Source organism: Gossypium hirsutum, chromosome D10 (genome assembly GCF_007990345.1).
Source record: "Gossypium hirsutum isolate 1008001.06 chromosome D10, Gossypium_hirsutum_v2.1, whole genome shotgun sequence".
NCBI classification, from domain to species: Eukaryota; Viridiplantae; Streptophyta; class Magnoliopsida; order Malvales; family Malvaceae; genus Gossypium; species Gossypium hirsutum.
In genome coordinates this window covers 26,111,180-26,123,075 of record NC_053446.1, presented here as the reverse complement: position 1 = coordinate 26,123,075, position 11,896 = coordinate 26,111,180, and the positions used below count along the sequence as shown (strand labels likewise).

Here is an 11,896-nt window from a genome sequence, read left to right as displayed (position 1 = left end):
AGGGAAGGCCCACAGTCGATCGAGATGACATGTACAATCCTAGGACAAATTTTTAAAATTTGAGCCCACATGCCCATGTGGGCCCACACGGCCTGGCACACGGCCCACACATCCGTGTGGCCACACGGCCCAAAATGGTCGAAGCCCTGTGTTGGCCATGTGGCATCAAGAGGCCCAATTTTTGACTTTCATCGATCTCTATTTTTTGAGTTTCTCGTTACACACCTAGCTCGATTTCGACAAAAATGCAACCACAGAACTCCCTAGACCTAAATATGTCAAACAAAACGATTAATTGCAGCACTTAGGCACAAAATAGCCAAGAATCGAACTCATTAATAACACTAACACCCTTCCACACTCTTACCTATAATTGAATCGCAACCCCTCAAAATTACGATATTGCAGAAGTTCCCAACGTCCCTCGACTCTCTCCTAAACGCAACAAACTAATTACCATCAATAACCAAATTTCACAACACCTATCGCACCTCAAAACCCCCCAAATAAAACAATCAAAAACTAATTAATATGTTACCTAATAGAAGCAAAAAAGGAAGACCCACGAACAGCAATCCAATGTTTGAAGAAAAATTTCCAAAACACAATTGAAGGGACAGATGAATAGAAGAGCACCAAAAAGAAAAATTTCTTTTTTTCTTTGAAAATCCCAATTGTGGCGTGAGTTAGGCATAGGAACAATACACTTGAAATGAGACTCGGACCTAAGAATTCCAACACAGAATTAAGGCACTTAACCATTGATACAAATACTTAATTATGACAAAGCTTGGAAAAACAAAATTTAAGAAGTCAGGGCGTTATAAACAATATTATGTAATTAAGCGTGCATAATAAAATTAAAATGTATAAAAAAATAAGATAATAAAAAATCAAAATAAAATTGATTAAGTGGTAAATTTAAGGTTTTGCTAACTCAATTTTATTGATTTTTTTATAATATAATTTATTTAAAATGAGAAAGGACATTAAAGTAATTTTTCCTATCTGAGTTGGGATTCGATTGATGGGTGACACCAACTCAATAAAAAACTTTATAAATAGTATAGATTAATTATTATTGAAGTAGTATTATAATCATATACAAAATAAAATTAAGATTTATATTATAAATACTAAATAATAGCATTTAAATAATATCAACTTTATTCATGCAATTCCATGAGTATGAAACGAGGTTTAAAGGGTGGAACATTTTAGTGGTGGGATGGAAATCGGTTTTAGGATGGATGGTAGATTTTGTTTTCTCTACTATGTTTTTATGTCCATATACAATGTAAGATTATAATGATAATATTTATTTATAGTTCAACATCTATAATTTACATCACTAATTTCACATGTATTGTGATTTAGTTGAATTCAATAATAATAATAATTATTATTATTAAAAAAATCATTCTTAAAAAAATCAAGATTCAAGATGATGAAAGTTATGATAAATTGAAACAAAAGAATTTTATTGAAAATTAGTTTCTTTCAATTTCGAAATTGAGCAAATTGGTCCTTTTTTTAAAAAATTAAATAATTTAATCCCTATCAATTTTGAAAGCAAGCAACTAAGGACAATTAATCATAGAGTTAATGTTTTCTATTATTCAATTGTACATAATTTCGATTGGTATAATAATAAATCTAGCCTTCGATGTTTACATTTTTTGTCATTTTGGCCTTAATTCTAAAAAGTTTAACTAATTCAGCCTCTTCATTTACACAAATGTTGCGGGATAATTTTTTTTAAATTAGGACCAAATTGACAGAATATGTAAACTTTGAGGGCTAAATTTATTATTATACCAATCAAAATCATGTATAATTGATGGAAAATGTTAGCGTCATAATTAATTGTCCTTAATTTTTCACTTTTGAAATTGATGGGATTAAATTACTTTGATTTTTTTAGAGGGACTAATTTACTAAATTTTGAAATTGAAAGAGACTAGAAAGAAGTTTTAACCAATAGAATCCATGCAATACAAAATGTGAATTTGAGTAGGAGATGATGATCCATTGCAATTTTAAATATGCTTGAGCATGTTTTTGTTTCTATTATTTTTTAAATATTATATAATTACATTAGTTATAATTTGAAAATATTTTATTCTTCTAGAATATTTTATAAGTTTAATTATATTTTATAATAGTTATTTATATTAATCACATAAAATAAAAATTATATTAAAAAATAAATGTGTATATTCATATGCAACAAAAAAACTAGTAAAAGTTTTATATATATATATATATAAGCAACAATAATAATTATAAGTTTTTTTCTACAAAATTAATTTTTTATACTGAACCTATCCTTACTTATAAGTTAAAATACATACAGTAATCTAACTAGTACTTAAACATGTAAATTGTAAGCCAACTTGATACTTTTCTTAAATATTTGACTAACATGTTTAAATATGTAGATATGACACTAGTGACCAATAGCGTGGTGACACATAATAACCTCACATTTTGATATGTAACAAAAATAAAACGTGTCACTGTACTATTAGTCGTGAATGTTATATCAACGTGTTCCAACAATTATCTAAAAAAAAATACTTACCCTTTTGAAGTTTAACAAATTTAACAAGAAGTATGTATAAACTCCTAACATCGGAATATATTAACCCTTGGAAGTATTAAATGGAAAATGAGGATTGAAAGTCCCTAAGATTCGGCAGCTTCAAAAGAGAAATGGTTTGCTGAACCAGTAAAATACAAGACTACAGCATCCTTGGACTAAACTTATAATACAGACAAAAAGGCTTGACAAACATTTGGGTTGGCGATGCAAACCGAGCACCTAACTCCCCATAATTTTTTATTCTTACCCGCCACACAAACCACAACAAAGCCTTCCCCTCGGTTCTTCCATTGCTGCCTGCTAATTACGGCGCCTGTCCTATTTTTTCTCACAAACCACTCCCTTTCTTGTCCTTTAACATCCCTCTTCGTCCCTTTCCACTCTATATAATGCAGCTTCACCTCTGCAACACATGCATCAAGTTTTTTCCACCTTGGTTGATTTGGTTTTTATAAAACATGGTTACCTCTAACCCTTTCCCTACCGTTGAAAAATGTCCATCTGTAGGCCGAGAAAAGCACACTGTGGTGGCTGACATGGACGGCACCTTGCTCATAGGCCGTAGCTCTTTCCCTTATTTCGCTTTGGTTGCCTTCGAAGTTAGTGGAGTCTTGAGGCTCCTTTTCTTGCTCTTAGCTTCACCGCTTGCCGGACTTCTTTACTACTTTGTGTCCGAGTCCGCCGGCATCCAAGTTCTTATATTCGCAACTTTTGTTGGGATGAAAGTGAGCGACATAGAGTCGGTGGCACGAGCAGTGCTGCCCAAGTTCTACTCCAGTGATCTGCACCCCGAGTCGTGGAGAGTTTTTACCTCGTGCGGGAAACGTTGCGTCCTTACTGCGAATCCTAGGATTATGGTGGAAGCATTCTTGAAAGATCTGTTAGGGGTTGATATGGTTTTAGGCACTGAGATAGGAACTTACAAAGGTAGAGCTACAGGATTTGTTTGTAAGCCAGGGGTACTCGTTGGGAAGAACAAGGCGGATGCTCTTAAAAAGGCTTTCGGCGAGACGAAGCCAGATGTTGGACTTGGAGATAGGCACACTGATATTCCCTTCATGGCAATGTGCAAAGTATGTAATTAGCAAAAACAAGTTTTCAAATATACATATATATACATATATATATACATGTACACGATCAACTATCCAATACATGGAAAAATATTGCAGGAAGGTTACCTTGTGCCACCAAATCCAGAAACAAAGGCAGTTGCAATCGAGAAGCTCCCAAAACCTGTAATTTTTCATGATGGACGGCTTGTTCAAAAGCCAACACCTCTGATGGCTCTTCTGATAATTCTGTGGACCCCAATTGGTTTCCCCCTGGCCTGCTTGCGCATTGCAGCAGGGTCGCTCCTCCCAATGTCGATAGTCTACTATGCTTTCTGGGCACTTGCAGTTCGAGTCACTGTCAAGGGAACCCCGCCTCCACCAGTCAAAAAATCAACCGGTCAATCTGGTGTCCTCTTCATTTGCTCACATAGAACCTTACTTGACCCAATCTTTCTTTGTACTGCTCTTGGACGCCCTATCTCTGCAGTCACCTACTCCATTTCTCGCCTCTCCGAGATCATCTCACCCATTAAACTTGTTAAACTAAGCAGAGACCGAGCCACGGATGCCGCCATGATTAAGAAGCTGCTTCAAGAGGGTGACCTAGCTATCTGCCCCGAAGGAACCACCTGCCGTGAACCATTCCTTCTTAGGTTTTCATCTCTGTTTGCTGAATTAACTGACCAGCTTGTGCCGGTTGCCATGGTGAACCGTATGAGCATGTTTCATGGCACCACAGCCAGAGGATGGAAAGGGATGGACCCCTTCTACTTCTTCATGAACCCTACCCCAGCATATGAAGTAACCTTCTTAAACAAGTTGCCACCGGAGCTAACGTGCAGCTCAGGAAAGTCCAGCCATGAGGTTGCCAATTACATCCAAAGGGTGATTGCTGCAACTCTTTCATACGAGTGCACAAATTTTACCAGGAAAGATAAGTACCGGGCCCTGGCTGGAAACGATGGCACTGTGGTTGAGAAACCTAAGCTTCCAGCCAATAAAGTGATGGGATGTTAATCTTATATGTTGTTTCCAAGTGATTTATATCCGAGTCATGCTGATGAGAATCTTGACCTAAAGCTCAGTTCAATACTCCTAGTTTGATATTCAGCTAGAGCTCAATTGAGTATGATTTTCTAAGCCCGATTCTGCTCAAGATGAAGTCAAATTATTCGAGTCGTTTACTCCATTTATATAGTCAAAATGGAGAATAAGAAAGAAATTATTTATGTATTGCAGTGAACAAGTGAATCTGATGAGATTGCAAGAAACTAGTATGCATAGCGAGTGGAGCTCTCTAGAAATTTGGTTCATTATCTGTTCAAGGCTGGTTGAATGTAAGCCATCTTTCGTAATGGTATGCATTTAATGTTTCAGTGATTCAACTTTTCATTATGATGCTAAGCGAACCTTACTAGAACCATGTAGAAATTTTTGTAATGGTATGAATTGAATTGTGTGAGCCAACTTTTCGTAATGGTTAATGCAGAAAATGCAACTTCGATATCCTTGTGCAAAGCTTTATTAGAACCATGCTGAAATCATAGCCATCCTTTTCCTGTTAATCATCACTTTGATCATACAACAAAATACAATAATCAGTATTCGTCAGAAATTTTATAATTTTAACCTGTCCGAGAATGAATAAAAGGATCTCATTTCCAAATTCAAAGCAATTGCATGAAATGCGTATGTCTTATCCATAGTTAAATTCCAACAAGCAATTAGTGTTCATTGAAAAAAAATGCAGTCATTCCTGTATCCCTAAACCATACAACCAAACTCAAAGCAATTGTTTTACATGAAGCCAAAAATGAATTAATGAACTTAACAACTTTACTCTTCAAAGTACCCAAGTTCTAGCCACATTACTTCTTCCTTGGTGCAGGTGAGCCGCACTGGAGTTCACCTGTGTAGAACAAACTACTTAAACTAAAATTTGCAGGAAAAACATGGTTTTTACTTTTTATACAGCTTCAAATAATCCAACAATATGCACTATGGTTGCTTGTACCTTTAGGTGAAAGATTTACATGTATGTTTCATTAAGGAAAGGCCCATACACAAGGCCTCCAAGAGCTACGTTACGATTGGATTTAGCTAAATTAAGAAACTTGAAGCCATCAGTGCAAGCAGCTGTTGCACCACCTGGAATTGAAGCTCCTCTCTGTGATGCAACATATTGCAAGTTACTGCCCAAGACATAATCAGCCAGAAAGCAAAGATTATTATACTACTTTCAAGTGGGAATGATTAACATGACTACTAATTCTTAGCTGCATCTTTTACATAAACAAGCCTTTACTTCAAACAAAACAATGGAAAAGCCCACTTCCTTGCAAGAATAGACGACTAGGCAAACTAGTCAAAGACCCTGTGGCAAAATCCCTTTGCCTAAGATGACCCTACTTGCCTAAAGAATGAAACGGAACTTGCAAACATATTTCCCTTATAAAGGAAACACCATACCTGTCATTCGGCAAAATTTCTAAGATCTGATGGACCATGGTTTGAATGAATCATCCTGACGGGTTATCTTTGCAGTCTAAGACGCAAGCATGTAATCACTGTAAAGAGTAGCTAAAACTGCTGAGCAACAGGATTCTTCAGAGCTGTCCATTCACTGACCCACATAATACCACCTACAGCAGAAAGTATATCCTGGTAAACAGAATCGATACCATAGATCAGATCAAATTCAGTTTGTGTAGCTTAGTAATCTGTGAGTGTGCTCATAAAGGTGTAGCAGCAATATTTTAGACCATTAGGTATGAATTTGGTAAACTAGACATATTGTATTTAATCTCAAACCCACCAATTTGGTAAACTAGCTTAAAATTGTTTTACCTGATAAGGATTAAAAAACTTTCTTTGAACCATTTCTCTTTGTCAAATTTAAGATCTACATAACACAAATATGAATCCATTTCACTTAGCTTTAAAGAAGACTTACCGTCCAATATGATGCTGGATGCGGCTGAGGGAGACTTTGGCAGGAGACCACATGTAACATCCTTGGCAGACTGGCAGCAAATAAGCTTAACCTGGAAACAAAAACTCACCAGACATTAGAAGTAATCCTTTCTTCATATATTCCTAAACTACATAACTAAAGCATAAGCATTTTAAGAAAAGAGAGAATCAAAGAGGCACCTGCTGGAGTTGCTGATTGAGACAGCCAACTGCTCCAGCTTTTGGCAGGTGAAGTGTTGAGTTTTTTGGAACTTTTGCAGTGAAGCGTTGAAGTGTTGAGGATTTTCCCACAATATTCTCATTGGTGCTGAATACAGGCTCCAGTAAGCAGAAAACAACCATCCCAATGAAGAAAGGTGGAGGTACAGATTACAGCTGCAGATAGAATAGAGTCTCCACAATTTTCTCCCCGATTTTTAGGTTTTCAACGTTACCAGCAGCAAGATTTTCACTTGAGAGGTTTGAGAAGAAATTCTACTCAAAAAGATCACTGGTGAAAAGTGAAACATGTTTACAGTACATCGGCTAAACTGAAAATAGATCTTAACACTCATTGTACTTTCCAAAACTTTTAACTTATCACAACAGTCCAAGTTGGCTATGAACAAATTTATTCAAATTCACAAGTGACGATCTCTACTCTATCTGTGGAACAATTCAGATCAATATTGATTTATCAGATCGTAAGATCAGATCCAAAAACAAGGTAGCAGTGCATAAATCTGCAGAAAAGCCCTTACTGACCATTTCCGTAAGAAGTTGTGTTGCCTTTAAGGTATAGCTGTTTCGAAGAAATCCTTGGATCATTACATTATAACAACAGCTATTAGGCAAACAATCATTATCTCCCATGCTCCTAAATAACTGGTATGCTTCATCTACCAATCCCTCATTGCAAAATCCATTAACCATTATGGCATATGTGTAAACATCAGGCTTTAAACTATTCACCGAGAGTTTATGAAACAATTCCTTTCCAACTTCAATATGCCCAGCTTTGCACAAGCCATCAATTAGTATATTATAACAGACAATACTGAGTTCCAACTCGCTGTTCCACATTGCTTGAAAAAGTTTCAATGCCTCTTCGAGTTTACCTCTTTTGCATAAACCATCCAGCAAAATATGAAAGGTCACTACATCTGGAACTTGTCTAGAAGCAATCATCTTTCTGAAAAGTTCACATGCAGTTGAAACTCTCCCTAATTTACACATACCTTGCATAAGAGTGTTGTATGTGACAGTATCTGGGACTGGTCCTTTTCGAGATATTTCATGAAAGAGTTCCATTGCTTCATCAAACCTTTCAGCTTTGCAATATCCGTTGATCATGATGTTGTAACTACGTATATCAGGTGCACAACCCTTCTTAATCATCAACTGTAATACTTCTCTAGCTTCGTCCATTCTATCTCGCAAGCAATGGTCTTTTATTAATGTATTATAGGTAACAACATTTGGCTCAATGCCTTGCTTTCTCATTGTGTCAACAATATTTTCAGCTTCAGAAACCATCCCTTCTCTGCAATGTGCATCAACCAATATATTATACGTGATAACATCAGGCTCAATGCCTCGCTTTCTCATTGTGCCAACAATATTTACAGCATCAACAATCATCCCATCCTTGCAATGTGCATTGATCAATATATTATACGTGACAATATTAAGTGAAATATTGTTATCCACCATTTCATTCAAAAACCTTGTTGCCTCCCTCTGCTGGCCCGAATTACACATAGCATGAATTAAGCAATTGTAGGTAATGGTATTTGGTCTAATGCCCTTACCCGTCACATGAGAGAAGAGATCAAGTGCCTCATTTAGTGATCCCTTCTTACAAAGACAGTCAATGACAGTGTTATATGCTACAATATTGGGTTCAAAACCTCTTTCTTCCATCATTCTTAGAAACCTAACAGCTCGATCAGTATTCCCGGACCCGGTTTTACACAACCCATTAAGTATTGTACTGTAAACAATTAAATTAAGTTGATAACCTTTTTCAACCATTTCATCAAACAATTTCACAGCCAGAGAAATCTTACTTTGCCTACAAAGCCCATTAATCAAAGTGGACAAAGTTACAACACTAGGCTCAACCCCTAACTTCAGCATTTTCCCCAAAACAGAAAACCCAAAATCAATATGACCTAATTGACAAAAGCAATTAATCAAGATGCTCAAAGAATAAACATTATGGGGAACTCCTAATAATTCCATCTGGCTACACATAAAAACAACAGTGGCATAACGTTTCATTCTAACAATGGCTCCTAATAATTGAGTGAATTCCACAATGGAAGGCTTTGGGTGCTTCTCAATCATCTTATTAAATAAAGTGAAAGCATCATCAACATTATCAAAGCTATCATACTTTTTTCGCTTTCCCCTCACAGACATGGAATTCTTACTCAAAGCATCGATGTGGGTAGCAAGGGTTTTAAAAGAATAAGAAATAGAAGAGTGGAAATTATAAAGATTCTTTCCACCATTAACAATAGAGCGAAGAAATAAAGAAGAATTAAGCTTACCCATATCTTGAAAATAAGCAAAATGAAAAAGAAAGAGCTGAGCTTGGAATGAAACAACGAATGGCGGCACTACCAGAAGAAGTTGTGTTCGATACTCAAATTTAGAGGTCTGGAGCGGGTACGGATCGGATGGAACTTTGTTGTTACTGGTTTGAACTAGTTTTGGTTGGACCTCATCATCCTCATGTCAAACATGAGACGGTTTTGGAAAAAGAATATACTGAAAATTTATTTAGGGAAAAATAAAATAAAATTCATTTTTTAAAGGGACCGAGACTCGGGTAAAAATTTTTTTGACCCGGACTCAATTTAGTCCAAATTTGAAAAAAATCTGTTACGGTTTTTTATTGTTTTGCATCAATTTTTTATTATATTATTATTATTTTATTGTATAACTCTTATTTTTATTAATTTGGTAATTATTATTAATTTTACTACTATTTTATAAGTATTTATTTGTTAAATTGAGCTTATTTTAGTGTTATTTAAGTTTATTTTTTAATTTTTTCATTTGTTGGGAAACATTTATTTATTGTGTTTAGTATATTTGATGTATTATATTTTTTAAATTTATTTTTATATATAAAATTTTAATACGAGCGGGCCGAGCTAAGCTAAGGTTTTTAATATTTTTATTTGAATCGGATTTAGGTAAAATTTAAATTCAATTTTTAGGTAGGACTGAATTCGAACTAAAAAAACGGGCCTAAATTTTTTACTTGATTTGATCCAGTCCAATCTATAATCAACTCTAATTTTAGTGATGAAGGTTAGGTTTTTGGTGGTTTTTAAAGCATTAACCATTTTTTATTTAGGTATCTAAATTTAATTTTCAAAAATATTAACAAACTAAAAATCCATTCACAAAATCTCTAAATAGAAATAGCGAACAAACCATATCTTACATACGCTATGAAGTTTCTCTCAATAAATTCAAAAACTCTAAACTTCAAATGGTGTAATTAATGAAGGAACTAAGCTTGAAAGTTGACGCTCCACTTCATTTTATTGAAATCACGTCAACCTTCATTTAGTATCTAATTTAATATATGAATTTTGATTTGGTGTAATTATGCATATGAAATTTAAACTTTGATTTATATGTATACATAAAACTTTAATTTTAATTCAACTGCATACATTTAAAAAAATGAATACATACATTTATGTACATATTAGATTAACATAATTATTTGTGTATGCAATATATCAATATAAAATTATGTTAATTTGCTAATGTTGTCAGTAATTTGTGAAAATTAAATCAAATCAAAATTTCATATATAAAATTGCACGAAATCAAAGTTCACATACGACATTCCACATTAGATCAAACTTCATATATAATTTTGATATTTATCCTGTGAAAAATAAAAATTTGGGGCTAGATTTTGTTTTAAATTTAAGGAAAATATAATACAATAATCGGAAAGTAGAGCAAAGTTCTCAAACCCACAAACAGAAGAATAAAAGGTGGATAGCCATTAAAATAAATCTTGAAAAAGCTTATGATCGAGTTCGTTGGGATTTCATTGAAGCTTCACTTCAGGCAGCAGGTATACCTAATTTCCTTTGTAATGTCATTATGTCGGCTATTTCTAGTTCTACTATACAAGTTCTTTGAAATCGGGTGCCAAGACAGAAGTCTAGGCCGACAAGAGGAGTTCGACAAGGATGTCCACTTTCACCTTACCTTTTTATTCTTTGCATGGTGTAGTTGGGGCATGGTATTCATGCAACCATTGATAATGGTAAATGGTCTCCTATCTAGTTGTCTAGATCAGGTCCATTTTTGTCCCATCTCTTTTTTGCAGACGATTTGATTCTCTCTGGTCAAACGGAGGAAAAACAGGCAAGGGCTATTAAAGAAGTATTAGATATGTTTTATTCTTCAAGGCATATTGGCAACATGCAAAAATCGAGCATTTTCTTCTCCAAAGGCATTAAAGAAGACTTTAAAGGGTGCATTAGCAAGTTGTTTGGGTTTCAGATGGTGCAAAATCTCGGCGTGTATTTAGGAGTCCCTCTCTTTCACAAAAAGGTGACGAACAACACCTTGCATTTTGTTGTGGACAAGGCGCGAAGCAAACTTTGTAGTTGGGATGCTAGACAGCTCTCCCTAGCTAGTAGAGTAACATTGGCACAATCCGTCTTACTTTCTATCCCAAGCTTCTTTATGCAATTGATGATGATCCCTAAGGGCTTGTGCGACGAGATTGAACGAATGGTTAGACAGTTTATTTGAGGGTCTTGTAATGGTACTAAAAAGACAGCCTTGGTGAGTTGGGATACGGTTTGTCAACCCAAACAACATGGTGAGCTTGGTTTAAGGTCCTTGCAGGATCACAACGCTTCATTTATGATCAAGCTAGGTTTTAATATCGTTTCTAGCTCGTCTACTTTGTGAGTCAAAGTTCTCAAATTAAAAAATAAGGTTCAGGAGAGATTAAGAAAGACTTTATCAAGGGGAGGAAGTTTTTTTTTTGTGGAGATCACTCTCAAATGTATAGCCTCTTCTTCATGAGAATATTCTTTAGTCTATTGGAAAGGGTAAAAGTATTAACTGTTGGAGAAATCCTTAGATACCAAACTTTGGGACTTTGTGTAAACAGATACCTCCTAGTTCTACTTTGGACATGGAATGCACACTTAGTGATATGGTTACTGAGAATGGTGATTGGCATTTGGAGTTCTTCCGTCTTTGGGTTTCAGATGATGTAATTTGGAAG

General features: G+C 35.1%; 2 protein-coding genes across 9 annotated transcripts; one reads left to right on the top strand and one right to left on the bottom strand.

Annotated features, from left to right (window-relative positions):
- Positions 1-3,063: 3,063 nt before the first annotated feature.
- Positions 3,064-5,166, top strand: LOC107914752 (glycerol-3-phosphate acyltransferase RAM2). Its single transcript, XM_016843775.2, has 2 exons — positions 3,064-3,678; positions 3,778-5,166. The coding sequence occupies exons 1-2, from the start codon at positions 3,064-3,066 to the stop codon at positions 4,675-4,677; spliced, it is 1,515 nt and encodes a 504-aa protein (XP_016699264.2). The 3' UTR covers positions 4,678-5,166.
- A 135-nt stretch (positions 5,167-5,301) lies between these two features.
- Positions 5,302-9,401, bottom strand: LOC107914751 (pentatricopeptide repeat-containing protein At1g63330). Of its 8 annotated transcripts, none has more exons than XM_041102276.1 (5): positions 6,814-9,401; positions 6,614-6,704; positions 6,130-6,321; positions 5,675-5,827; positions 5,302-5,569 (listed from the first exon to the last, which is right to left on the bottom strand). In XM_041102276.1, the coding sequence occupies exon 1, from the start codon at positions 9,169-9,171 to the stop codon at positions 7,291-7,293; it is 1,881 nt and encodes a 626-aa protein (XP_040958210.1). In that variant the 5' UTR covers positions 9,172-9,401; the 3' UTR covers positions 5,302-5,569; positions 5,675-5,827; positions 6,130-6,321; positions 6,614-6,704; positions 6,814-7,290. The 8 variants fall into 8 exon arrangements, 7 of the variants coding, with proteins under 7 accessions (XP_040958210.1, XP_016699260.1, XP_040958209.1 ...); XM_016843771.2 differs by having other exon boundaries at positions 5,675-5,852; positions 6,814-9,380; XM_041102275.1 differs by having other exon boundaries at positions 5,675-5,852; positions 6,130-6,302; positions 6,814-9,380.
- Positions 9,402-11,896: the final 2,495 nt, after the last annotated feature.